General features: G+C 38.4%; 1 protein-coding gene across 5 annotated transcripts in view; it reads right to left on the bottom strand.

The window, feature by feature from the left end:
- LOC108443125 (voltage-dependent calcium channel subunit alpha-2/delta-1) overlaps positions 1 to 24,318 on the bottom strand; it is a 130,448-nt gene that overhangs the window by 68,394 nt on the left and 37,736 nt on the right. For all 5 annotated transcript variants that reach the window (XM_017723853.2, XM_017723937.2, XM_017724021.2 and 2 more), the window contains exons 4-6: positions 8,213 to 8,272; positions 6,437 to 6,472; positions 4,538 to 4,670 (exon numbers count right to left, since the gene is read on the bottom strand). In XM_017723853.2, coding sequence (XP_017579342.1) covers positions 4,538 to 4,670; positions 6,437 to 6,472; positions 8,213 to 8,272 — 229 coding nt within the window. The remainder of the gene's footprint in view (positions 1 to 4,537; positions 4,671 to 6,436; positions 6,473 to 8,212; positions 8,273 to 24,318) is intronic.

Below are 24,318 nucleotides of genomic sequence, written 5' to 3'. Positions count from 1 at the left end.
CCAGACAAGTTAAATTTTAATTAATTATTAATAATTTTGAATGATTCTAGAATGGTTAATTAGCATATGGAAGCCATATTGTTTATAAAAGTCAATAAAAAAAAGATGTTCAGATGTTTTGCATGTTATGCAAATTAGCAAAAAATCTAAGTAGGCAGAGCTAAATGGTCCAAATTGTAAAGCTGTTTGTTTTGACCCAAGGAAAAAATTAAATTTTTCATGTCTCAAGTTTCTTGTCTCTACGACCTACCATCTCTCCTCCACAACACTTTTTCAGAAGAATAAGAGTAAGAATAAAACGAAGAAGAAGAGAAAGAAGAAAAACAAGAAGCCAAGCAAGAGCAATAGGGTTCAAGTACACAGTGAAAAAACATAACATTTACTTTGTCCTGATTTATTGATTTTTGAAAATTGTTATCTTCCCAGCCCAATTTTATTCTTTCCCTTGTAAGCATTTTGGAAACATGAAGCTTCATTAAAACAGCTGCTATGAAACAAATTCAAATATATGAAATTGTGATGGAATAGGCTTATCCGTTTTCCTCCTCATAAGGAGGAATTCATATTGTGTATTGCTGATCCTCCAAACACATTCTGCACACATATACATGCTGAATTCCATTTCCGCTGCTGTGCTCTCTTCCCCGGTGGAAAAAAGCTATTTTCCCAAGCTTGTTTCATTCAGTGTTGTCTCTCTTAATGACGGTAAGCTTTCGTTGCATCTTGAGACCGTGGTGGGGCTACACACATGCACCACATACTCCTTTCTCTCCCCTAAACGACGTGCCACTTTATCCTGGAAAATCCAATTTTCTCCCCTACGGGAGCCATGCATGGGCCTGAGCTATTTTCTGTGTGTGACTGTGTGTGTGTGTTTATTATGGGTCACTGTGAGTGTGCTTGGCTCTGAGTGTTGTTAGATTAAAATCACTATCCTCTCATGGCCTGAGTGACAGCCAGCAACATTCATTAGACTCGTTGTTGACAATAAACATGCACACTTTCACACACACACACACACACACACACACACACACACACACACACAAACACAAACCCACATACACACATACAAAAACCTTTTAATTTTTAGCAAGCAGTGTCTCTTTCTCTCCCAAACACACACTCACTTCTACACACAATTAATGCACAAAATTCTGCAACTACTAACCAACCATGTCTGAATGTTAGTCACACAATCAAGTCTCTCATTTTCTCCCACTAAGCAGCAAGATGCACGTTTCTACTTCTACTTCTCATTCTGCACGTCTTTCTGACACAAGGTCAGGCCACAGCCAACACTGGCACAATTACACCTGCATTCAGACACCCACTCCGGTCTCTGTCTCTGCATTCCTCAAATAACATGTACAGCATCTTTATTCTACATGAAGCCCTGAGTGTGTTAGCACTTGTTCAGGCATTTGCACAGCAAAACTGCAGAGGTGGCGTTAAGTGTGGGCAATATAGCAATATTTTATTGTTATCTTAGTGCATCATGTACATTGGTCAAAATCCCAGAGTCAGAGAGAGGATTAATCCATGCTCTGCATAAAACGCATTCTTTTGCAGCAAGTCTTGTGAGGATTTATAGGTATTATATAACTTAGTTTTACAGAAGTTTTAAGTTGAAGGTTACATTTGTAACATTGGGCCTCTTTTACCCATCGTTCTTAATAAGAAATTTCCTTAGGTAAGAACAGAATCTACACACACTCAAGAACACAAAGGTGCAAACAATTCTGTGGTTTAAGAACACATTAATCTGACAGAGTTTTTCTTAGGACCTTTCTCAAAAAACACATTTAAGAAAAAACCTAGGAAGAAATTGGTGAAAGAGGCTCATTAAGTTTCCAATTTAAAATCATGTACTGCCAAGATAGACTAGTTTATGTAGCTAACTGAAACTAGACAGGTTGGAAATGACAACACATTTGGAACCATGCTAATGTTAGCTCGATTACATTTGTTGCATTTGGTATAGCATAGAGGGTAAGTTCTGCTTCCTCACATGGCAAGTATGCCACACTATACTGAGCAGTCCTTGGGCAAGACTACTTTCACTAGATTAAACTGTAAGTCACTCTGGACAGCAATGTCTGCCAGATGCCATACATGTATATGCAAACTGATAAATCCTTACAGTGTGACCTTCTACATGCAGACAAAATATATCTCTTGATATTGAAATACACTCTGCATATATAGGTATTTTGACAAGAGTTGTGTACTACAGTTTCTCATTACCTTGAATGGGACATTCTGTAAATGCCAACATTCTGTAAGGCTTTAATTTTGAGGAATAACTTTGAGGGGGAAAACAGAGGTCAATTACAGAGAGCCTGTAAATAACAACCTGTAACTGCATAACCTGCATAGTAACAAGTAGCTGAATGCATGTCAGCCCTTTATGCCAGCATACTTTATATACTTCTTTGGTGTTTGCAAACCTCAGAAAAATGTAATATCATAACATATGTCATGAAAATGCCTTCAAGCATCGTTGTTATAATTTTGCCATATTGCCCACCTTTTAGAGAAATACCCATATAGTGCTATTAAAAGGTTTTTGCGTATGTGTCACACTTTTTTCAGATGTTCAAGTAAAATTTAATAAGAGCAAACACACAAAAAAAGTTTTGAACAATTATTTTATTTATTGATGATATTTATTTAATTTATTCATTTAATGAAAAAAGTTTTCTTTCTGATCAACCATCATCATCATCATCATCATCATCTTCGTTAACCGCTTAGTCCAGATAGGGTCCCAGTCCAACCAATCAACCCATTAACCAAATTAAGTATAACTGGGATTAATTAACCTAGACACACCTGGGCTTGATTACTGCTAGCCCTGCCAAATCTAAACAAAAAATTCTACATTTCAGAGGGGAGGAAAAAGAACCAGTGAGACCACAGAGATGAATCCCCTCAGAAGTGTCCATCCTTCCAAAATTCTTCCACAGGAACAGCTATGACTCACCCAGGACATCAAAATCCAAATCCAGAGTCCAGACGAACATCTAAGGCCTCACTTGTCTCAGATAAGGTCATTCAAGATTCCACCAATATTAAGAGATTTGGAAAATAATTTAATAAATAAATAATCAATAAATAAAGGAAATGATCATTTAAACAAGTTTTTGTGTGTTTCCTCACGTTCTGCTTGTATTAGATTAAATTTTTATGAGGATGTACTTTATATGAAAGCATTTAGTGTGACAAATATGCAAAAAGAAAATCAGGAGGGAGATTACTTTTTCATGGCACTGTAGCCATTGGGGCAGATGAACCAGCAGGAAGCCCTTCACTGCACTGATTAATCAGGCTGGTCAGCTCGTCAATAGCTCAACTCTGTGTGGAAAGGAGCTCAGGTGGAGCTTGTGTACTGAGCGTTCATCAGTCTGTAGAAATAGAACCCCTTGAACCAGCACAGAGTGAAAATGAAAGAGCAACACAAGATCAAGAAGACTGGCGGCAAGTAAAGGACTGGAGCTAGCCTCCCAGCATTACATGGGTTTTGATGTTTTATTACTTATTTGCTTTAGCTAACAGTGTTTGCCTGTACTGTAATTGTCATTTTAATACAATGCTGTTGGAGAAACCTTCAAGGCCTTTGCCTCCTGCACTCTAGACAGCTAAAGGCTCTATACGTGAACCTCTGTACTATATGTGCAGGTCCATTTCCATTTCTATAAAAGCATAGGACCCAACAGCATCTCAAAGGTTGGAGAATGAGGAATAAAAATGAATAAAAGGCACTGAATCACTGCTTTCAGTCTGAAGACACTCTATAGACTTGTTGCCTTGAACTCTGAAAAGATCATCCCTTCTTGCTGCGCTGTACAGCATAACAGTGCTGCCTTTTAAAGGTGCACTCTCAAAAGCCCAGATGGTCATAGCCTCTGTTATACTAGGCCATATTATCAACATACCTTAAGCCAGCACACCTCAATACCTCAAATCATCATTTGCCAAAAGGGTCAAGTAATTGCATGAATTTATTTTCCTCTCTGTGTTTGAGTATGGGTGCACGTGCAGGGCAAGGTCAACAGGGAAGAGACGTCTTACGCAGCAGGGCCAGACGCTGTCCCAGCAGGCACAGCGACCTGAAACAGTGACTCTATAGTTACGCCAACCTGCTACCTCTTCACAGGCATAATCACATTCCCCCGTGACCAACATACGCAAATGCACATTCACTCTAAACCCAAACAGGACCGGACAAAAAAACAGTATCAAACGCACTCACACACAAAAGCACAAACTATTCTCATGCAAATGCACAAACACAATACACTTGAGTGTACTATAAACTAAGAGGAGTTAAAACAAGGACATCTCATAATCTTCCTAGCTGTAAATTATTCTGCAGAAGGGGATGTATAGCCATATAGCTGTTATTTTATGTATATCTAGTCTCTGTGGGTTTATTTGTGTATTCATACAGGCATGCATTTGCAGACAATTTATGCAGCAGGTTTAGGGAAAAATGAAGATTTTGTGGAGTTAAGGATGTGCATGTGGTACTCACAGCCGTCATATATGTCCGTAGGGATGTGCACAGCTGTATGGTTGTAAGAGATGAGGCGATTTTTAAATGAGAGGTCTTCTTTAAATTCTGGTCTGATCCGGTTTATTCTTCCATCTGTTTCGTTAGCTTCAAGCTGCAGGTGAAACAACTCAGATAACATACAGGTACTGTGCTTTCAAACATCAAATGAATTAATGTGCTACAGCTTATTGGAAAAAGACAGCATGAAAAGTTGAATGTAATATGTAAACATTGTTAAGTCTAAAAAGATATATCTCACTCCCCAGTCCATACATGGAAACTAAGCTGCAAAAATGGCCTGTTTTGAATAGAGAGGTTTTGTGATGTCAGTTTTGCACTTACATGGTACATGATAGTGGCAAACCGCATATTCCCTTGTTCACAAAGAAGCTGTGACTGAAAAATTTTCAGACTCATCAAGAGTTGACTATTTTGGGAGCTGTGGATGCCAAACATTTCATTTATGAGGTCTAGATGCATCCCATATCATACAAAACAATCTGAAAAGTACAGAGCATCCTCCTGCCCTTTATTTCCCACCTTAAATAAACTGCTGACACTGCTAAAGCTGTTCTCTGATAAACATCCCCCTAACATCGATAAAGCTGTCATCACATCAGTGTTTGCTTGGCTTCACGCTGCTGTTGGTCGCACAATGATGTGAGACAGAGAATGTATCTTATTTTTTCATTTGTATCTCATTTGCAATTCCCATTTCCTAATGGTACATCAACGTATTATTAGGAAATGGGAATTTGAAAGGGCCATACAAATTCATGATCAGTGCATCCCTAGTAAATTACATTCAGCCATAAAGGCACAAACAAGACACATAAAAACACAAATATCATACGTAGAGCACAAGTGAAAAATAAAATACAAGAAAATTGTAGGTTATGGGCTCTTTAAAATCCCAAAGCAATGACATGGCCCCACCACAAAACAGCGTTTCTTTGTATTTTTTGTACACTAAATGCCTGCGTGAGAGGAAAAATCGGAGTTTGGTATATGTGAATCTGTTGGACACTCATTAACCACTCAGAATAGCACTCACACCTTCTAACTAGACACACTCTGGCTGCACATCCACCCCACTCTTCAGTCTGTCTCTGATTCGACGTCAGCTCTCCCCATGTACCTCTCCTTCCCTCTATGCTAATTGGCAGGTGTGATGTATAGCGTCTGGTGAGAGCGTGTTCTCTAGACTGTGGGGTCAGAGCAGAGAATTTGCTCAGTCTTTTTAGCGATTCTCCTCGGACCTGATGAGCTGCGATCCATACATCATCAGACTAGTAAGAAAAGACAGCTTGAGAAAATGGGCTGGGAGTGTCTATTAAATGTGGTGTAGCTTTAAATTGCTTATATCCTGCAAATATCATGGAAAATTTCCTCACTTTTGTTTTTAATAAAAGGGTTTACGTTATTCAGCTCAGACAGCTTTTCAAATGAGGCACAGGCACAATATAGGAACACAAGTAATTTACACATATCAGTCTTAAAGGAATAGTAGCAAAAATGGCATGTTAAAGGTTTAAGTAAAAAATAGGTAAAAGAAGAAAAATGGTCATGTAAAAGTAAATGATGACTGTTTTTTGTGCATAAACACACGCAAACAATGTAAGCAAATCTCAGGGAAAAATAAATACAGGAAAAACAAAGGATAAAAGCCCTTTAAGGAAAAAAGGACTCCAGCTTTGAGCGCTGCAGAGGGGACTCTGTCACTTTTTTTAATGACCTAAACAATTACTGGTGTTAATTAGATTTGTGCCAATGCACCACAGGATCTCAGGTGAATACTGTGAAGATGTTTTGAGCTTCAGTGAGTGGTAAATGAGGAACATTTATCCTACAATACACAAAACAGAAAGGTTTACTTACATTGTCCTTGGCATTGTAATAGACTATCTCATCGTCCTGCACAGGGAAGAAAAACACAAGCCTTTCCATTACTGGGGTTCGACTGAGGACAACGCCCCTACTCTAAGATTCTAACATCACTGATGTGCTATCCTTTTCAGCCCAAGCATGTACATAGCAGAGGACTGCATGCAGAGGTGACTAAAGTCAGAGCAGCCTTTCCCTGCGCAACAATAGCTTTGTCATACGACTGTGTATGATTACAAGGCCAAGTATGCAGGCTATCATTATTGTGAGAAATTACATCATGATGCACTTTTCATGGGTATCGCCAGGACATGGACCAACTGCATCATAAAACACTGCATCATGAAAAGACACATTTAGACCAAGTAACTGCATTACCTGCATAGTAAAAAGTAGTTAATAAAATGTAAGCAGAGTGGAAAATACCTCATGGTATTTGGGGAGGGGGGTGGTCACATTTTGGCCGAGTACTAACTCACTCAGCAATGTTGAAGCTAGCCACAATGACATCAAAATGTTTGGTTTAACTGTTTTTCTTCTGGAAATGCTTTTTTCTGGTTTAGTAAAGTGGCATTTGATTGCAGTATTTCGGATCTCAGGTTTACAAATATGCTACGCGTATCGTAAAGTTTCTCAGAGAAATGCTCGGCATAGTTACAATCACTAGTGTGTGACAGACCAGCAGGGTGAAACAGTTTGCTACAGCGCCACCCTGAGGCAGACCAGTGCTACATCTCTAGCTAGTTAAGACTATCAAAAGACAGAAGCTCACTGCCTGGTGGGTGAAGCACCTAAGCAACAAGCTTTCCCCGAATTTGTATTTGAGTGTCTAGTTTACCGTAATGATTATGCCATTACATTATTGCATTATTTTTTTCACTAACCTGTTTTTCACTAACCTATTTTTCTCAAATAGTTTATTTTTGTAAATTTGGAAAAACAATTTTAGACCCGAGTGGCCCTTTAATCAGACAGAAACCAGAAAGGTAATGTCCTTTTTTTCATTTCAGTAAATGACATCATGGACACAATGCTTACTATCTATTAAGGACTGTATATAGCTAAAATGAACATTACAGCATGCCAATGTCGCAGTGTACTGGTAGAAGACGTGGTTTCTAGCACTGCATGATGCATATCATACTGTGAAAATGTTTTCAGGTATCGTGATATTATGTTATTGCCATATTATTAACCCTTATAAAGAGATACTGATGATACCCAAAAGGGCTTAAGTCTATTCAATATTATCAAACCATTTTAAAGGAAACTAGTCAATAAAACATGTATGAGTTTACTGCTGTATGTTTGAAGTGTTTAAAAGTAAAAACACATTTAAAGAATCTACATCTACATCTGTAGAATGTGTATTCAGTGAAATTATACACCCAGACCAACGGAGGGAATGCATGTAGTGAAATCAGATCCATGAAGCTGCAGTAAAACTATATATGCACACACACACATGCATGCAAACGGTCATCTGGGGTCATTACCCTTAGATTTATTAGCTACAGTGGAAAATATTAATATCCAGTTTAGTTGGTAGATATTTGTGCAAACCAAAATACTTTTGATCAACAGGACAACATTCTCTGGCTTAATATTTGCTTTAAAATTTGAGTCTGAAGTGGATTTGAATTTAGACCAAAGATGCTTCTTAAGCATAGTGAATGACAAGGCACATTTATAAAAGGAGGATTGAAATCTTCTGTTTAGTGGCAGCCTTTTTATTAATAATGCAATGTAATATCCTGATCAATTACTTACTGCAAACTCATCCTTCCATTGATGCTCCATCTGGGAGGTTTCTGCAGCAGCTGCCAGAGCCTAAAAAATGGAATAAAATAAATTATACACTCCTTCACTGGGTTTAATTAAGAGCTCAATTCGAACAGTGAAAGTGCTGAACACATGTCACCTTATGCTGCATTTTGTGAACCAAACAGGCTGGTATTAAATTTAATTGTTGGCATGTTAGCTCTCACTTTCTATAACTTCCCCCAGAATTACTGCTCTCTTAGCCAAGAAAGTTGTTCTATACACCAATAATGTGGTGCCTTTTAACAACCAGGACAAAGTGTGTGGTGTGTTCCAACTCCTCTACAGTGGATTGCAGCATATGAGCTTCTTTTGTGGCTCATTCACTTAACTTTCTTCCACTACTAATGAGCCATCAGCACGGTGGATATGTCCTACTGGTAAACAGCTTAAAAGTAAAAGGCTGGTGGTTTGACAAGGCAATGAGCTCTGTCCCAGAAAGAGCAAGGTTCTGAAGCATGGAAGCTCAGAGTGGGTGATTTAAAGCAGACAGGGAGAACAGGACAGTTGATATTATATTAGAACCTCTAGCCCATGGTCCTGTCATGTACATAACCAATCTGTGGAACACATGCAACACCGCTTTTCCCTGCAGCAGAATACAGCTAACGCTGTGGCAGAGACCACATTATAGCAGCCCCTTTAAAAAGAATGGTTTGACACACAAATAAATGTACATAATTTTCCCCTTAGGTCTTTCTTGGTGACATCAATTAGTTGTATTAACTGTATTACATCTTTTACTAAAGCAGTAAACTAAATATGTCTTATTTCCTGGAATGTCTGGGAATGATTCAGCACAAACAGGTAAAATTCCAGGTACTGGAATTATACTAGTGTAAGCATGATATGCTAATCTATACGGTATTCTGCATCTCACCAAACAGCTTAAAATAAAAAGATGAAAACATTGATGGTGTAAAACATAGATGGTGTATCGCTGCTTAGAACTGCAAAAACAGCAAACCAGAGCTTTTATCTGCCCACTTTTCTGTCATTAATCACAACATGCAAATGTCTTCACTGTTAAATCAGTCATGTAAAACATGCACTGCTAAGCTGTTGGCTATTTTAAACACTTACATTAAAGAGCAGACATTATTTCCTTTAGTCTACTCCTATATTTATAACAAAATCCATTCATGTGGTTGGGATAGTGTAGTGAATAACACCTCTGTCTTCTACACTGTAGACTGGGGTTCAATCCCAACCTGGGCAAACTATACTATGAAGAGTCCTTGGGCAAGACTCCTAATACCGCCTTGGCCTGCCTGTGTAAAATGATCAAATTGTAAGTCGCTCTGGATAAGAGTGTCAGCCAAATGCCATAAATGTAAATGTAATGTTTGACAGAATAAGCGACGGAAATGCACAGCTGGCAGTAAATGACAAAGAACTGAAGGTAAAACTAACCAAATAGGTGCTTGATTTGCATTAGATGTCTTGGCACACAGTCTCTCACTCTTACTTTTCTTTTGTTTCTTTCCATTTAAAATGAACAGCTATTAACTAATACTTTGGGTACATGTTTTAACATTCAGCTTCATATTTATCAAAGTTTCTTACTTTCTATTAAGGGCAGGTTTTAATTCATAAAACATCTATTAAACACAGATACTATAAAGCATATGTGTTTTCATATATATGCTCATTTGTATTAAAAAAAATTGAAAAACAGACCGTGGCAGTTTAACCATGACAGTATATGTAAGTCAATCCTCAAGTTCAAGACAAATATCAGATTAGCCTGGCTAATGTCAACTGCTTGCAATTTAAATCTTAATAATGTTTCCTTTACAAATGTTCACATGTACTTCAACATATATGAAAACAACACAAGTTCTGGATTGTTATGTAGTATTACTCAATTTAATATTTACACTGTGGCACAAGGTAAGAACAAAGATTTTGAGTGGCATGATAGCATGGCAGACCCCCAATTTTCCTTTCTGTTCCAGCCAGCTCTGGAATCTTGGTGGGAGGCCTGGGCTGATGTTTGGAAATATGAGCAAACGGGATCATGTGGCTGAGCTGCCAGCCCAGCGCATGCCTTAAATAAACACATGTCTGTCTGTCCACTCTGGCTCATAGGTTACACAAAGACTTGCTGGTCTGCAAGGGGACACATACCTTCAGAATGTCAGCAATGACAGACTGACTCTGACTTTAACACCCTGCAAACAAACTAATACACTGCAAACAAACAAAAAGAAAAATGTACAGTTTTTGGCAATAACATCGCCACCACATTTCTTTCCTCCAAGTGTGAACTGTGAGGAGGAGGTTTTGCAGGGCATAAGTCATTTAATAGTGATACAGAATCCTCATCATGAGCGCTTCTGAAGCAAATGACAAGCTGACACCATGTAAGATGACTTACGATCCGCAAGTGTCTAGTGCTGAGCTTTGAGAACAGCACTCTTAGGCTTTGTTCACACAGCAGGTCAAGTCTTGGTTCTTAAATCGGATTTTTAGAGTGAACTGCAAGACACCAATGAGGTGTGCACACTGTTTTGGGCAGGGCACGGAAAACATGGCTCTCTTTTACTGTTGCACATGGATCCCATTTACACTTATAATCGTGTGGACAGCACAGTGGACAGTAAACGTGAGAAAGGCATCGAATGGTTCTCTTAGATAAATTGTGCCCCAGGCACATGTTCAGAGGTGGTCAGGGACAAATACGACCACATTTGTAGTGTGAACCCTAGAATGCCCTAATGCAGAAAACTGCTTAGTCACTGAGCCACTATAGCAGAGATAGAAGCAGATGCTGCTGATTTGAGACAGATGTTAACACCAACAAAGCCATTCTGACATCAATAAAAAATATGCATGATATCTGATCCCGACTCATTAAACTGAGTCCAGAGACTTGATTTCAATCTGATTTGAAACCACATACAAATTTGGCTAAAATCGTATTGAAAAATAGTCAGACTTCAGCCCAATCCCATTTCTTTTTTTACCCTGACCCCTTGTTTTCAAGTGTCACCCTAACCCCTTGGACTGAGTTACAAGGGGTAGTGGTTGAAATCTTGTCCTACAAAATGGGACCTTCATTATCAGGCTACTAGCAGGGCTCTATAGGTGACCCATTCTGTCTTCAGCGATAGCAGAGAAGGGTAAAGTTCAGCTCCTCACTGCTGGGCTTTAGTTACATTTAGGGCATCAAATTCTTTCAAAGAGGGAGTATAAAATAATCATTTGGTGATACGAAGCTGAAGTCAAGTATTCACCAGCTTCTTGTTTGAATGCTCCCGATCCACCTTAAATGGTGCAGCATTTAAATGGATTATCAATACTGCTGGACTAATGGGAAAGTTAGCTAGACAGCTACCGAGACATTAGCATGCTATTAGCGATTTTTTTTATACTTGTTATGAAGAAAATGACCACAGTACATTACATTAAACTGGGATAATGCAATGTTTATTGTACCTTTTTAATGGGGAAATACTTATTTGTGGGTTTCTTTAGTCACACACACTGTTTGGAATCGGACTCTGAAAACCTCCATTTGGAGGGCTATGTAGCCCTAACACTTTGCCCTACCCCTCTATCTCAACAAAAATTGGGACACCCTAACCCTAAATGTGAGCTCACAGAACTGAGGTCTAAGGGCCAAGTGGTAGGGGTAAGGAGTGAAATGGGATTGGACCCTCATGTTGCGTTTTGCCGTTCAGACTGCAGAAAATATTTCCTGCTCAAATCAGACACAGTTCTGTTCAAAGGTCAGAGACCACCATGTATTTATTTCATTTCCAGTCAAAACATCCATAAAGAACAAGTATTCTTTTTTCAGAAGACATTTCTGAGGAGATTAGATATGAGATAATCCACTTGCATATAAACAGTGAAAAAAAACAACAACAGAGCTTTCTAAAATTAAAGTAAAAAAACTCCTAACAACCATGCAAGTCCTGGTAGACCATCAGAACTGTCACCATCAGATAATTCAGGCTTTCACCTTTGAGAGAGAGGAGAAAATCAAGCTCCACCCTTACTTCAGATCTGAAAAAACACACTTCTGTTTGATATTTAAGGGAATAGACTAAAAAGAAACTGGAAAATCAGAAACTGGAGATCTCAGATGGACTGATGAGTCTAAATTAGCTAAATTTGGGATTACTTTAATCATGAGAAGCAGAAAATGCCACCAACTTCTAAGACTGAAGTTTGAAGGTGAGGGGAAATATCCCTGCAGGTTTCTATGAAAAACTGAAAGGAAGTTTCCTGAGAAGAATGGAAGCTATAATAAAGGCAAAGCGTGAAGAAAGACTTTTGATATTATATTTAGTTGTTGAGGCTTCTGTGTAATTTGCAGTTAAATACATGTTTTCTGCTTTTTACAAAAATTATAATTTGAATTTAATGGAAATTAAACAAATGAAGGTTGGCCTCTGTCCTGTGCACAGTACTGTACATCAAAAAAGATTAGAGCTGTCATTCTGAACAAAGCCTTAAAGAAGACCTCATGTCTTTCCAGAATTCTGTGAGCCATTCTTACAGCTGCATTGTTCAGCAAAGCTCTATTCTACACTGTTTAAGCCAAAGACTGCAGAACCTTTTACGATTTTCTCAACACTTCTCAATTACTTTTTAATTGAAAAACCTTGTAAACACCAGGCTCAAGGTCAGCATGCTCTTTTCAGCATTACAAATTATTTTCTGCTAACAGTATTTCTTCTGAATACACAGACATTTTCTACACTGCTCAAACAAACACACACACACACACACACGTTCAGACACTCTGGAGCTGGGGTTCTGGGCTGATATCCAACAGTCTCCTCACCTCCTCTGCACAGTCTGGAAGAGACTAAAAATACACAGCTTCATACTCTCTCTCTCTCTCTCTCTCTCTCTCTTTCTCTCTCTCTCTCTCTCTCTCTCTCTCTCTCTCTCTCTCTCTCTCTCTTTCTCTCTCTCTCTTTCTCTCTCTCACTGTCTCTCTCTCTCTCTCTCTTTCTCTCTCTCTCTTTCTCTCTCTCTCTCACTCTCTCTCTCACTCACACACATACACCCTCCTAAAGGATCTCGGAATGCATAAAAACAGCCGCAGGAAGACAGCATTTAGAATAATGACATTTATGAAATATGAACAGAATGTCCAGTGCTCCTCCCACCACACGAGCTGCAAACCAAAATTTGGTTGCCAAAGGTGCCAGCCAAATTATACACTATTGAGCACTGAAAAGTTGTTTCAATGCCAATGTTTAGTACTTTGGACAAAATATAGATCATAAATTCTATCTTTTCCAGACTGTAATCAATTCTCAGTTGTACAGCTGATTGAAAAAGAAGAGGAAAAATCTGTGGTTCAGTGAAAAATTGTAACTCCAACAAATAGTCATTTGCGAAAAAGAGAAGGGTAAACATCACCCTGTTGCTGTCCAAAGAATAACAAGTATCTCCAAAATGGCAAATTTACAGAAGAGGGCCAAAATGTTATTTTAATGTAAGTGAATGTAATTTTTTGTTGTAGTTTTTTTATTTTTAAGCATTTCTATTGGTCAAATTATGACAAAAATTTCACACAATGTTGAAGGCAGCAAAATATGTAGAAAAATGAAATGAGATATTTGTAATTTTTTGCTTTTGGACAACAATAAAATACTGTGCACTCACTATTATAGTATTGTATATATTTATTTAAATGTTAAACATTTAGAAACACCATTACATATATCTAACCGACATGAGCATGTATTTGTTTATAATATTATTTTAATGCAGTTTCTTTTATGTGCAGTACTTTTTGCAGAGGCCACATTTTATGCTTTAATTTTCCCAATATGTTAAATTCAGCAAATTAACAGTCATTGTGTATTAGAAACCTAGAAAATCAACAAAACATGTAATCTGGCCTTTGGTGCCCAACCTTTTGCTTTTTCAACTGTATATTACCCAAACCAAGAAATAGATGTACCATTATTTTTCCAGGCAGATGTGAATGAATCATGTATATTAGGAAACTTCAAATTACAATGAAATTCCCAAATGTGGTATCAATATAAGTGTCATTTTTCGAAAGTTTTGCCATTTGAAAGCCAATATCAGCTTTTCAGAGTCTTTTAATAAAACCCACCCTACCCAGAACAAACACATACCATCATAGCACTACAATGAAGAAACAATGATAAAGAGATGGGTGCATTAACGACTAACTTTACCATGACACTAACATTGTCTTCACTGAGATGAAGTAAGAAAAATGGTGTATAGATCCAGGTATGAATCAGGCCAAGAGTCTGTTGCTGCCATAAAAACCGTTTCCATGACAACCTCATTAGACATTGGTCATTAAGATCCTAGAGTGATGGCCAGTGAGAACTACGATGGAAACCCAGGCTGAACTATGTCCACTGCCCATTACAGAGATAATAAGAAATGAAAGATAAGTACTAAAGAGTATATCTATTCAGGTACACATTTGCACATGAAAGGCCCAGACAAAGGCTTGACTCAAATTCATAAGTAGGTCCTAAAGAAAACTTGGATTTTTCGTTAGTTCTTTCAGCATAGTTGAAAGGATCCCAGCAGCAAATTTCAGATGAGTCAGAACTCTTAATGGTAATAATGGTAATATAATAAGACTATGAAAATTAAAAAGGGTGTAATATAATACAAGACTGTGCAGAAATAATATTTCACTGAACATTGTTACAATTTGAGATTCACAAGTTCACAACTAAAGTCTCGATGTTTGACACAGACTTGCACCTCACAGACTCAAGACTTAATCTGGACTTTCACTTCAGAGAACTGAGATTCATATTCACACACATTACTTGTGAGCAATTCACTTTCATTCCTTATAAGCTACAATGCATTGCTGGCAATGACATTACTAACTGAAAAAAGTCCAAAAGTCCAACATTTCAAAATAAAGTCAGTTTTTATCTTTTTTCAAAAGATAGACTTTGTAGACTTTGTAGACCTTCGTTGTACTATGTTATAGTCTTCTTTGTGGGATAGCATTAGCTGCATGCTTGCACACCTGACATGAACCACAAAGACCCAGTCTTGCTTTGCCCCTTTTTTTCACTTTCGTATATTCACTCATCTTTCACATTAGAAAATTAATGTCAGCTCACTATTATTTCGAAATGATCTGTACTAACCATCATGCAAGCTGGTACCCCATTCAAACTGTGTTTTTTAGTATTTGTCAGTTCCTCAAAACACCATCTTTATTGCATGTAACACTCTCGTTACAACCACCAGATTGAAGGCTATTCTAACCAAAGCTCAGACTAAAATACTTGTTGCAATACCTGACATTGCTGCGAGCTGAGAGAGCGGCATCACAGTAAATGACTGCATGTGATGGATGCAAAATTGACAGAAAAGAAGCACCATTTTTGGTAAGAAACTGAAGTACTTTATTTATCCCGTCATGTTCTGCGTTTGTTTTTCCTCATGCTGAAATCTCACAAACCTTCCAAGTCGAGCTGCAAGTCAGTTTCAACACCCCCGGCCAAATGACAAGTTCTGTTCATTTTTAAGTGAAAGTAGCACATGCGCTACAGGAAACAAACTCAAATATGCCAATTTCTGCACATTTTAGTGCACAATTTCTATTTATTTGCTGAGTTTAACATATTAGAAGAAAAACCTCTTTTCTCATAACTTTCACACAGGCCTCATTTTATGTTTTGTGTATTTTTATATGACTATGAGTATGAGTCAAGTTGTGAAAGTGAATAGTCACAGGTTATTCAAATGAAATTATGCTAATTGGAGACCACAATCTTCTTTTCTTTGCTAGCAACATCAGCATCACCCAATTTGCCTATGTGCATGGTAACGATTTAGTAAAGTTTCAATCTCCTGTGCCAAGAATTTGATCAGGTAGCAAACATTTAAACAGCACAAACTAAGCACTGACAACCTGAAAGCTTTGTTCTCCGATAACAAGCGCTTATGATGCTTGCCTGTGCTGCTAGTGAGTGACGGCAACTTTGTAATTCACTTTGTCTGTGCCTGTGGAGTTTTAATAAGAGAGTTGGTAAACATTTAAATTATTTGAGTCAATGTTGATATCTCTACAGGGAACCATGGCAAAAAGCAGGAGATTTTGCTCTGTGAATAATTTAGTTATAGATTGCTTAAACTGTTCACTTTCATTACAAAAGCTTATCTCTATGCATCATATATAGACAGTAATTTGACGGGTCATGCCCTTAGGTGTGCTATGAGGCTACAAAGCTATGAGGCAAAGCCTAATCGCTTCATTAAACTGATGCTTAATGTCGACGTGCAGTGAGGGCTGGAGGCTCAGAAGCTGAACTACAGCAGTGATGGTATGTTTATCACTTAACACGCCTGCCATCTTTCCCCCAGCCAATTCATCAAACTGATTACAGTAAGCACAGCAGAGCAAGTCAATAAGCACAGTGGAGTTCCATCAATACCTTTACTCCAGTTTAATGCCCTAGTCTGGGGAGAGAGCAGGTTATTAATAGAGAGTAGGGAGCTGTGGTAGGTTGAGTTTTACTTGGACATTAGATTAACTCGCAAATCCACTGCTACTGCCTGTCCAATTAGCACACATGCAGTTAACGTGAATCACAAGCAAATGGGCAAACTTGTAAAATCTAGATCTGTTAAAGCTGCATTTGGATGGAAAGAAAAAGAAAAAAAATCCTCTTGCAGCAGCAGCTTAGAAGCTAAGCCTTTGTAGACGCTAATTCAAATTCAACCCAGGTATGATGCATTTAAAGTAGAAAAATTCAGACCAGGCTCTTAACATAAAGCCTTATATATTCAAAACACCCTTGAAACACAGAGATGAATTACTGAGAAGCACTCAGTGTGTGTGGAGAGAGTGCGAGCGCGGCAGACAGGAGGGGAAGTGCTCAGCCCTGTTGCTGGAATATCACCCACATCAATCCCTAATTATTCTAGCCATGGGCACACGACAGCAGGATAAATGGCATTCCTGGGTCTAGGCTCACATGGACACATTCATCTTATTATAACATGAATTAAGCCCCTCATATGTTTGCAGCACACTCAGCTACCTGCTAGAGGAACTGCCTCACCTGACAGCCTAATTCATTACACCCAAATTATAAGAAGATACCATATGACCAGAAACAAACCTTTTTCCTCTTCATTTCCTCCAAATAACATACAACCTAATATTCACTCCTGTGGTCATTACTTAGATGAAAGAGTGTGACCTTAAAATGCAGTTGGTCCATTATTCCGAGACAAAGGCCGAGACAGACAGTGATGTGACAGAGGCCATAAACTAAGCAAGGCCTGAGGTATATTGCTTTCTAATGGGAGACTTTGGCTGAGCATTGTCATTGAGTTACAGCAGTCAGTCATAAATCCTATTTGCAGCTGCTTTCTCTTTTTTTTGGGTGCAGCTTCATAAATGATTCAGATGTGCGTGTCTGTTCATAAATGAAGATGTCCCCTGGCCTGTGGAGTTGTGTACAGGGCCATGCGTAGATATAGAAATGTACATATGGACTCCAGTTCTGGATCTGTGCTAATGCTACAAAAAAAACCACACAACTGCTACAAGTACGTAAGATCTATAATTTCCAGAATTGGTCTTTTCAGTGGCAGTGGTCACTAACCTTTGTAAGATCTGTTTCAGTCTTGTGCTGGACCACAAAATGTAGATCATGCTAATACATGGAAGATTTAAGGCTAACGCTACTGTAACAAAACGGCATGAAACTACACAAGATCTATATCAGGGGTGACTGATCCTGGTCCTGGAGATCTATAACCCTGTAGGGTTCAGATTCAGCATGCCTGGCTTTAATATTCAGATCTTCATTAGCTGGATCAAGTATTTTTATTATGGATGGAGCTAAACTGTGCAGGGTGGTAGATCTCCAGGACCAGGACTAGGTACCCCTGATCTATACTCTGTAGTACTAAATAGCAGTGATCACTGACCTTTCTGATATCTATTCTAGCCCTTTGCTTGATCACAAGATGTAGATAAACAAAGGTCTTTCATCCATTTCTAACAGGTGTATAAATCAAGCACATAGCTATGCAATAGTTGGTGTAGTGTAGTGGTCAACACCTCTGCCTTCTATGCTGGAGACTGGGGTTCAATCCCCTGCCTGGACAAGCACACTGCACTATACCACTAAGAGTCCTTAGGCAAGACTCTTAACTCTAACTATGTATAAAATGATCAAATTGCAAGTTGCTCTGAATAAGAGTGTCTGCCAAATGTCATAAATGTAAATCCCCATAGATAAATACTGGCAGATTCTGCTTTTGCCACAAGTCAGTTTGTGAGTTTTCTACCATGTTAAATCTGCCCCACTCAACTATAACTGCTATTTTTGTGAAATGAAGGCATCTAGGAGCAACAACATCTCAGCCACAGAGCAGTAGCCCATGCAAACTCCCAGAACAGGGTCACTGCATGCTAGACCGTTTAGCTGGTAAAAATCGTCCCACAAAGACATGGTTTGATGAGTTTGATGTGGAGGAAGTCCTGACCTCAACCCCACTGAACACCTTAGGGATGAAATGCTAATATAACCAATCCTGCTATGAAACCACATAAACTCTATAACCTGTGGCACACATTTTAAATAGGAGTGGTCACTACCTTTCGGATATCTATTCATGCCTTGTGCCAGATCGTAACGGGATGTAAATGAGGCTGATAAACAAAGAAGAAAAAAAAACCTCTGGAAAGTCCTGCGGTGTGATTGATTAACACTGAATTCCAAATGAAAGCGTGTGAGAGATGCCAAACAGGATTATTACATTTCTCATGGCCAGGAAACGTGGTGGTGATTTACTCATTAAAAATAACGAGCATTAGCCATTCTCCCTCTTAAAAAGATTGACCCATTATGCATTGAAAATGAACAGCAAAAGAAAACAGCATAATATGAAATGTTAAAGAAATATTAAACTATTGTCATCAAGATAGACTTTAAAATTGCAAATGGGAAATTCAAATAACCTTGTGACCCCGAGGCGCATGGTAATTATGGAAATGAAAGCGAGGAGGAGAGGTTGTGCCTCTAATACCGCTCGGGCTTCCCCAGGGCTTTCAGACAGACAGCAGAGTTACATTCATGACTGGATTTCAGCACTGTTTCCCTTTCCCTCGAGGAGGTTAGAGGAGTGATCCAATTACCTCCAAGGCATTACATCTGGCTTCATTATTTACATGGCATAATCATTAAACACAGCAGCCAACACAAGGCAGGTAATGACTGGGAAAAAGCCCAGTCACCAAAATACCTCCATATGATGATCACTACTACAACTAACATAACTGAGGAAATATGACCTTTCCGTTTAATAGTACTACTTCATAGATATGTGTATTGGGTTTTCCCATGATAGCAACAGGATAAGTTCACTTACTTCTGAGGCTGAGTAGCATTTAATGATCCCAGCAGTTAAAAGAATTATAGAGGTCATTGGTGCTGTTAACACTGTGTAGGTATACTCCATTATTCAACCTACATGCTGCCATTATAGTGGAGCCTGACCACTATATTCATGATTTTAATAGTACCGGAAAACTGTCACGAATAATACAACAATAGTTTTGCTGCCAGAATCGCCAAAATTTAAACTTGTGATCTCTCAACAATAGTGTGAAACCTGAAACAGATGAACCACTGAGGAACCCTTTAAGGGTCAACCCCTCTTTCAGAGTCCAAGATGATCATTTTAGCTGTTTTAATTTCTTAAGAAGCAATAACTATCACAAAATGAAACGCGTCATCTCATTTTCTCATTTAGTCAATGTCTGGAAAGTACTGGCAACTAGTTTACAAGGTTTGACCCACACTAGATTAAAACAGCAACAAAACAAAGGGACAGGTCAAAAAATACAGGCTGCGACACAAATACACAATCAATGCATTATATTTTGGTTGGCTGCATATGGTAAATTTGACACCACATCTTGACAAAGATGAGACATGAACACATGTCACAACAACACAGTAATCCGCTATGACATATTCCTATGTGACAGCAACATCGGCTAAACTGGTAAATCTGAACACAAAACACCATCATGGTTAGAATAACAAAAATGTGTAAAATACATCAAAACCTAACTTTTCCCATGAGAATAATATGTTATAATGCTTAACAGAAACCAAAGCTGCCAAGTTGGCTGCGCCCCCAGTGCTAAAGTATTTAGGTATTAAATTATTTAAGACTGAGTTTCTGTTATCTGAGTGTAAAGTGTGACTTTTAAAAACTGACAATCAAGTGTCAGTGTTCAACAATTTAACTTGCAGACCTACGATTCAGTTCTTAATCCTTACTGTGACTAACTACTATGAATTATTTGGTTACTACCATGAAAATAAAATGTAGTTATGAAGGTGAGGAATTGAAGTGTGGGCCCACAGACTGACCCTTGCAATCTAAGGGGTTAAGCTCATACTGAATACCACAATGTCTGTATGATCTATAAGAGCATGTTCTAAAGAATTATAGTGAGGGCTACACACGGTCATAAATAGAGAATTGTGAGACAGAGACATAAACACACAGATCAAGTGGTGTCCATCCTCCTCACCCTGCCCCCAACATAAAGCCCACAGCTACATTCACACTCACACAGCTATTGACCGCCTCCCTCTCTAATGAAGCTGCCGATAGGCTGGAAAGAAGAAAGATACTTCCCTCATGGCCCACTGCTGAGGTCAACCAGCCACTAGGCTGGAAATCAATGCACCACTCACAGCAGCCCGCTTCCTGTGACACAATGCAGCAATATGCTTCCACAGATTCACAGCTGGACGGTTACCCTGACTAACGCATCACTCAACTCAGAGAAAAGAGTGCAATTAGAATAAGATTTATCAGCTGAGCACACCCACACCTGACATAACAATTAAAGACGAATCAGAACGACAGGACAGTGACCTGTTGGGTGTGAATTAATGATAAACGCCCAGAAGTTCCTTCAGTGGACAAGTAATGTAATGTTAATGGTCCTCATGGCAGAAAGCCAGAAGGAATTAATGTGAACATCATTTCAGCTTTCAGTTTCAGCTCCAACATAACATTTCTACAGAGGTTTGAACAAATGTAAAATCTAGTTCCATGTAGGCCTAATATAATGAACTTCACTATTAATTATATTTTAACTGAAACAGTGGCTATAAATTCTTATTGCACATGAAACAGAGAAGCTCCAAAATAAAGCTAACAAATGGCAAACATAAATCTCCATGCCACTCCACATAGAATTAAAAAGACCTGTTATCATGTGTCTATACACCAAAAACACATCTTATCGTCATCAGCCTTCATCATGGATAGTCACTATACATTGTATACATATATTCATTATGAAGGCACATGTTGAAACATGTTGAAACATGTTAAGAGTTGTTTGTCCATTTGAACCCCATTCCACAGACCTCCTTCAACATAAACATACCAGTAGCACTTTTTGCTGACCCATAATTATTTACCAGAGGTTGTTATGACTGCACGTTTCAGAGAACTCATTAGTATTAGTACTGAGTATCATATCAACTAAAAATAACAAACTAACTTGGATTTCTGTGTAAATGAGGATGCATATCAATCATTAATTTTTATAGCCAAATTGGCCAATGGCAAAATCTTTTGGCAAACACATTTGAAGGCAGATTTCCGGCACTTTCTCTTAGCTTAAGTCACAAAATAAACAGCATTGTTTTCTCTTTCACAGGCTGACATTTAAAATTCTAAAAGGGTCCATAGCTTGGAAAACTACTTTTTCCTCATTTTCTTGAAAGAGTTTCATGTCGCACCCAAACTAGGCTGGCCAATATGACAATATATCTTGTTATTGTGATAAATTACGTTACAATATGCTTTTCTGAACATATCATGGATACGGTCAGTACCTGTGAGACACTGACCAACTGCATATTTCATTATAAAGAGAGTCATACTAGCACTACTAGCTCTTTTTTCACTGTATGTGTATTGTAAAAAAATATTTGAAGTATCACATTATTATATTTTTGGAGTGTCACCCACCTCTAATCCAAACATGGTTTCAAACTGTATTATTCACTTCTTAGTGTTTCAAATAGGGCTGGACGATATGACAATATTTTTCATTATTTATGACTTTATGATAAAGTGAGGTAGCTGGGTACACTGCTTTTAAACACTATGAATCATTTCAGCACACAGGCAAGGCCCACCCACCTACTATGTGTTTTATATCAGTGCATTTGGTTAGACTGTAAAGTGCTCTTCAGGTAAAGAGCAAATATGAACAATGTGATTGTCTCTGGCACCTGTTTAAAAAAAATCACCAATAAAAACTGACCAAACTATTCGGCATTATCAATAACACTGGTGATGATTTTCATCTTCAGCAGTTTAGCTATTTACATGGAAATTCTGAGTGTTTCAGAAGGCTGGGCTATATGGCAATATTTATGGTTACTGTGATAAATGATGTCTTAATATGACACAATATGCTTCTCTGAGCATATCATGTATATCATCAGTGCTTGAGAACACCAGCTGCATGTTTCATAACAAAGAGAGAATAATTAGGCCTGTTAAATAGGACAGTATGTGAAATGTTGAAAAATTGTGACATATTGTGTATTATGAACTTCTTGAAATATCATGACATTACATTTTTGCCATGTTGCTCAGTTCTAGTTTCAGTCTAAACTGCCTTTGAAAGAGGCAGAAAACAGAGCAGCCAATCAGAAGAGATCACATAAATTAGTCTTAAAGGGACAGTGTCAAAAAAGGCCTGTTTAATTATTCACGTTAGTTGAATAATGGCTGTTTTTGGTATATAAAAACACAAATATTAAGTGGACCTTAGGGAGAAAAAATGTAGAATAGGCCTAGTTAAATAACGTGAATCAAATAAAGAGATACATGGCACATGAGTGGCTATTTAGCACAATGTGTCATGCATAATTATGTTACGACACTTTGGTACAGGTGTAGCAGCAGCATTCCAAAATGACACAAGTGCCTTTACATGCCTCTCATTATTTTTGCCATAAAAAAGGAGGAGAGTTAAAATAAAAACAATAAATTAACTAACTACTGTTTGCATTAGGAGCCAAAATTCTGTGCATCCCTAGTAACGAAAACTTGAATATAATGAAGTTGATTTAACATTTATCGTAAGCTCAATTTATCTTGGTTCTTGGTGAATTGGGCAGTAAAAGATGCATAAGAAAGTACACTGAAAGAAGGCATGAGAGATATGAAATAATAACCTCATGAACCAATAACAGAGATTTCAAATTAAGGTTTCCATTTTGGAACAGTTAAGGATGAATAAATTCTGACTTTCATTTCTGCACCAAGCACAATACCGCTAATTTCCTAATTTTCCTTTTTAGTTGCTCAAACTAGCAGGAGCCCTGCAATGAAGATGAAGTGCCCCGAATTGTTCTGGCTTACATATTGGTGACGTCTGTGGTGGAGCTCACAGGCTGTGCATGTGTCCTGCGCAGCAGGCTGGGAATGCAAAGCCCCCCAATTTGGTGCATCTGCCAATAGGCTGAATGGTGGTGCATTAGAGCGGGTGGATTTATGGCAGTGTGGTCGGCCTAACAGTGCTCTAGGGACTCATTCACTCTTTCCAGTGGCCTTTCACAAAGGCCAAAACACACTGGCAGGGACAATAAAGACGCCTTGGCTGGGTGCTTATTACTCTAAGACGTGTGTGCGCACTCGTTCATCTAATGAGAGCAAATCCCCCCACAGATCACTTAACGAGTTAGAGATCAACTTTAAATACATGTGGTGGCCCTCACCCTGAGCCAGGCTCACCCCAAGCCCCCAGAAATTACCCAAACACTGTAAAAGCACCAAGCATTTAGAACAGGATGTAGCAGCACTCGTCCACAGGTCTAGTGATTTGATTACACTCATTTACATGAAAGTTCACACACAAACACACACAAATACAAAAATGGATTTCAGCTGAATTTAAGCCTCTAGTGCTGCCTCTTCAGATGAGCTAATGAGTTGATATTAGAGCTATCTAGAACAATTGTTGGATGCTGAAGGAGACTTGTTGTCTTCTATATGAGGTT

This window comes from Pygocentrus nattereri, chromosome 7 (genome assembly GCF_015220715.1).
Source record: "Pygocentrus nattereri isolate fPygNat1 chromosome 7, fPygNat1.pri, whole genome shotgun sequence".
NCBI classification, from domain to species: Eukaryota; Metazoa; Chordata; class Actinopteri; order Characiformes; family Serrasalmidae; genus Pygocentrus; species Pygocentrus nattereri.
The sequence above is the reverse complement of the archived record's forward strand: the minus strand, read 5'-3'. Positions and strand labels throughout refer to the sequence as shown.